Here is a 4,772-nt window from a genome sequence, read left to right as displayed (position 1 = left end):
TCTTTTTTCAGCTTTTTGTTCAAAATGTTGTTTATTTCTTTATTTTTTATTTATGAAACTTATCCACATTCAAGTGTTTAAAAAAAGAATGCATGAAGCTAGAATAAAATGTTTTTGTTTACAAGCAGATACCCTCTTCTTTTGATGTTTTGTATGTTCAGATATTCATCTAACAAAATATATACAAATTAATACCTAAATAGGGACATAGTATTATACTTCAAGTATGAAGTTCACTTAAAGAAAACTCACGAGTATACTTGCAGTATAAAACTAATAAACTAGTAGTTTACTGAGATTATACTTCAAAGTGTACTGAAAATGCTACTACAAGTATTTCATTAGTAAGTTCACTTTTAGTATAGTTGCAGTACAAACTAAACATTTTGATGTAAACTAGTTGTGTACTCAAAGTTTACTACTGTTATACTTAAAGTATACTTTAAAAGTATACTTTTATATAATAGAAAGTGGGCCAATTTAGTCCAAGGAGTATTGAATTAGTACACTTACAAGTATACTACTAGTACACTGATATTTGTATACTTACTACATAAAGTTTATTTTAAAATATACTTGAACTTTACTTAAGTATACTTACTAAAATAAACTTGAAGTATACTACTTTTTGGTAAGGGCATTATGAGAGAAAATAGCCTATTTCGATGGGTTTCATTCTTTATCCCTTGCTCTTTTTCTTTTTTGCTGCAGTCGGCATAAATATTTGACCGTTTCCTCAATTTTAGAAAGGCAGTGAATTGGACAAAGTCATTTTGAATTTCACTCAGGCTTACAGGGCCAATGGACTCTGAGTCAGAGACCTAATTCTTTACACACGGAGAGTGACTAACTCTGCTGGGACGCTATGAGACTGGGGTCTGGAGTAGGTCATGTATGATTAATATGTTCATATGTGAGAAATGGAAAAAATCTGAGAGGGAAAAAGGATTCGTCTTCTTTGTAAGGAGCTGAATATAACAGATGAAAGATGCTGAGGCACATATGGACACCTGCAGCTTTCTTGGCCAGCATCAGCACCACTAGTTTTGCGAAACCTCAAAACACTATTTTGAGTATGTATTCTGAAAATAATGAAATATTACCCCTGAAGATGCAGGAACATAAAATAATGATAGAGTAAATATCATAATATTGCTATTTCCCCAGAATATTAGGACTCAAATAATGTAATTGAATGTTTTTCTTAAAATAGTGCTCTTCTTTTTAATTAAAATAAATATTTTTAAATGACTCAATAAGCAACACTGACTTGTAGGAGAGATATGAAAGAAATAGTTGTCCCAAATCCTGCCATTTACTCACCCCCATTTCCTGAAAGCATATGATGTTTTCACTGGTAAAACACAAGGATAAAATGAAAAGATCAGTGATTGTAACTGTCAAACTCCAAAGCTCACATAAAAGTAGGCCATATGATTTGTATGCATTATTCCAAATCCTTTGAGTTCATTCGATTACTTTATGTGAAAAACAGGCTGTAATTTAAGTCATATTTACTCAAAATCGTGTCATACAAATTTGATTTGCCAAACACTGGAAAACATATGAGAAGAAACTAAAAGCAAACCTCAGTGGTTCTCACGTCTATAGTCAAAGCGCAATATTCATATCGAGATTTGAGAACTAGAAAAATGTCCCACACACTGAGAACCAAAGCCTAAAGTCACTTTTCAGTACCTACAGGATTTGTATCAGGGGTTGTGATGCTGCACGACTGACCTTGTGTTTAAAATCAAACACCCAATCATAAGGAACCTAGTAATTAAACCTGAGCAAATGAAGCACGCTCGGGGGCAAGACTCAGGATTTATAGGACGTCAGCTTGCCCTCTTATAGATATGACCCTGATGGGATTAATCCCAGCTCTGCTATAATTATGTCACAGATTTGTCTTGAGTCATGCCTCTGTTCTTTTATTAGCAGCAAATTGTCTCCAACTATCATCAGTATTGGGGAGAGATGTCCTCTAAAGAGAGAAAGAGATTGAGAGGAAAAATTGTGTACACAAACTGTATTTGAAAGTTTTCAATGAAATCCCACTTACTATAAGAAACTACCAGATGCTTCACTGCAATCAAATTATGTTTGAATGGGAAATAACTGATTTTCTCTCAGCCTGAATTTCCTCATTCTGTTGCCTTTATTTGACATTCTCAATGATAAAATACAGATTTTTTGTTTAAAAAACAAAATGAAGCATAAGTAAAAAGACCCAAAAATTAGACCCATACATAACAAAACACAAACAGAGCAGTCAATGAGGATATCTTGAGTTTTATTGAGGATGCAAGTCATTTGTTTATAAAATAGTATTATGTCACTGCTCTATATTTGAATTTCAAAGGTTATCTGGGCTGCATAACACTCATTCAAAATATGCTAAGAGATGATGAAGGTTAAAATTGCACATTTTTGTACAGTCAAATCTCCATATGCATAAATAAAACCAAAGGTTTAATCAAACATTGGGGGGGGGGGGACTTATTGTGTCTCACTCTAGACCAAGAGTGTCTTGGCACTGTATACAGGGTTATAGGGTAAAAAAAAGCAAAATTCAAGCAGTCTTCCAGGTAGTGCATGTAATGTTCTTTTTCACATTCACCCTAATGCAATTAAACATTCTCAAATTATGTCACGAAAGTCCTTTACCCATTTCATTAAATACATTAATGCCCATTTTTTTCAGCTTTATAAGGGAAGTTATTGTATATTTTTACTTACATTTACCCAGGTTTTTATAACTGGACTGTTTGATGCAATAAGTTAATGCACTGAGGAAAGCATTGAGGAGTGTTACATATATCCTGCACTTTCATAAATTATTTGGAATAGTTATTTATGTATTAGTATTATTTTTTTAAACTGTTAAATGTATACAGTTAGACTGCCTTCATTCCATAGCATCTAATACAAATGAACAGCTAAAGCGATGAAATCGCTTAATGAGCCCTGTTGTCTTTGCTGTATTGACAATTTTTCCTATTGAAACATGAATTTTTGGCTAAGGATCTTTTGAAAATAGTTAATAGTCTTCCATTTACGTCACAGTCGTGAAACATGATTTGTTGCTTTCTATTGCTTGCAATGAGATCTGTAATACCTGCAGAAAGCTACCCGTTAGCATTCCCATTCATCTCAATGGCTTGTAGCAAAAACACTGCCTTCTTGATTGCTGGTCCCAGACAGGTGGGAGGGGCATTCCCATTCCAACATTTTATTGGACAAGATGAGTTACTGAAATAGTGAAATTCCATATCCATTTTCCTGAACCTTAAAAGTTTATTGAAAAAGTGTATATCTGCTGAAAGTTAATTTCGTTAACTTTTAAGAGTGCTTGTCCTAAAGCTAACATACATGGACTTAAAAGCCACAAAACTCCAGTTTCGTTGTCATAGCGTTTCATCAAATAATTCAAGAAGATGAGGTCAGAAGATTCCGCTTAAACTGCAACATTTGCTAACCTGGGATCTGAGTCCTGTTCATATCTGTAATGATACACCTCCATTTGATCCCGGCAGGCATCTCTAATGTTATTAAGCCACCTCTTGATGCCTCTTCTGTTCAAGTACAACACCATGAGGAACACAACTCCAATGAGGGCCAACACAATGCCGAGAAGCACATAAGAACCGGCATCCAAGTTTTGGCACTCCATGTCCCTCTTTTCTAGATCCATCACGTGCCTGTTCTTCTTCTTTTCGGGTTGCGCGCATTTCAGGCTATTGGAGTCTGCGCATTGGGAGCTATTCTTCAGCCAATCATAAAACTCCTTCAGTTTGCCACATTTACACTCGAACGGGTTCTGTGATAAGTAAATACGTATTTCCTTGAACTCGTTTAATTTCGCTAAATTGTGACTATCCAAGGTCGCAATGGAATTATTTGTCAGTATTAATGTGGTTAAATTGAGGTTGCCAAACCCAGAAAGAGGAATGACCTCCAAACGGTTTCCAGATAGGTCCAATCTTTGAAGATCGCACAAATTATCCGTGGACAGCGCGAGTGGTAATTGGCTCGCGCCCGAAGTCATTAAGGTGTTACTGAGGTTAAGATTACGTAGCTGTTCCAAGCCATAAAAAGCTCCAGGGGGCACAACCATTAAACGGTTGTGACTCAAATCTAAGGAAAGAAGTCGGGGGAGTCCACAAAACGCACAACTTTCGATCACCTGTATGTTGTTGTCCTGCAGTGACAGCGCGCGCAAGTCCATTTCGGTCCCATTGGCTGAAAACGCTCTCTCGGTTAAAACTGAGATATTGTATCTGTGTAAAGTGAAGTTTTGGATGCTTCTGGGCACTTCGAGAGGTAGTATGATCTCTTCACAACTCACCAATCCGTCATAACGCATGTAGGTATCGTGACATTTATGAGTTTCAGCGGACAAAACAAACAAACACATCAGCCCCACGCTAAAATGATATCGTTTTAAAGTGCGAGATAAAACACGAAGTGGTTTTCTGTTCATTTCCATTTTAAACTGAAGCGAATGTTATTCCAAAGGTTTAATTGCAGCATATGTTCTCTTCATAGTTCGGATTCACTTCGCTTCGAGAAACCGTTTCAGCCATCGAGGAAAGCAGTCCGTGTGGCCAGAGAGTGAGTGTTCAGTCCGGCAGCATTTTCTCTTTCTGGAGCTCCCCTGACGACGCCTACACTAAAATGCGATCAAGTGCTGTCTAGCAGCATCCCCGAGGTGAGCAAAACCTCGCCCACTTCCCTCCTTGAGAGATACACAGAGCCGTGTAGTTTTG

General features: G+C 36.6%; 1 protein-coding gene across 1 annotated transcript; it reads right to left on the bottom strand.

Moving 5' to 3' along the window:
* Positions 1-2,916: 2,916 nt before the first annotated feature.
* Positions 2,917-4,447, bottom strand: LOC107579147 (trophoblast glycoprotein-like). Its single transcript, XM_016265010.1, has one exon. It carries the CDS (start codon positions 4,418-4,420, stop codon positions 3,461-3,463), a length of 960 nt encoding a protein of 319 aa, XP_016120496.1. The 5' UTR covers positions 4,421-4,447; the 3' UTR covers positions 2,917-3,460.
* Between the last annotated feature and the right edge of the window lie 325 nt (positions 4,448-4,772).

The sequence above is a fragment of the Sinocyclocheilus grahami genome, unplaced genomic scaffold (genome assembly GCF_001515645.1).
Source record: "Sinocyclocheilus grahami isolate Dianchi unplaced genomic scaffold, SAMN03320097.WGS_v1.1 scaffold32.1, whole genome shotgun sequence".
Taxonomy (NCBI): domain Eukaryota; kingdom Metazoa; phylum Chordata; class Actinopteri; order Cypriniformes; family Cyprinidae; genus Sinocyclocheilus; species Sinocyclocheilus grahami.
Note: the sequence above shows the minus strand (reverse complement) of the source record. Positions and strands in the feature narration are given on the sequence as shown.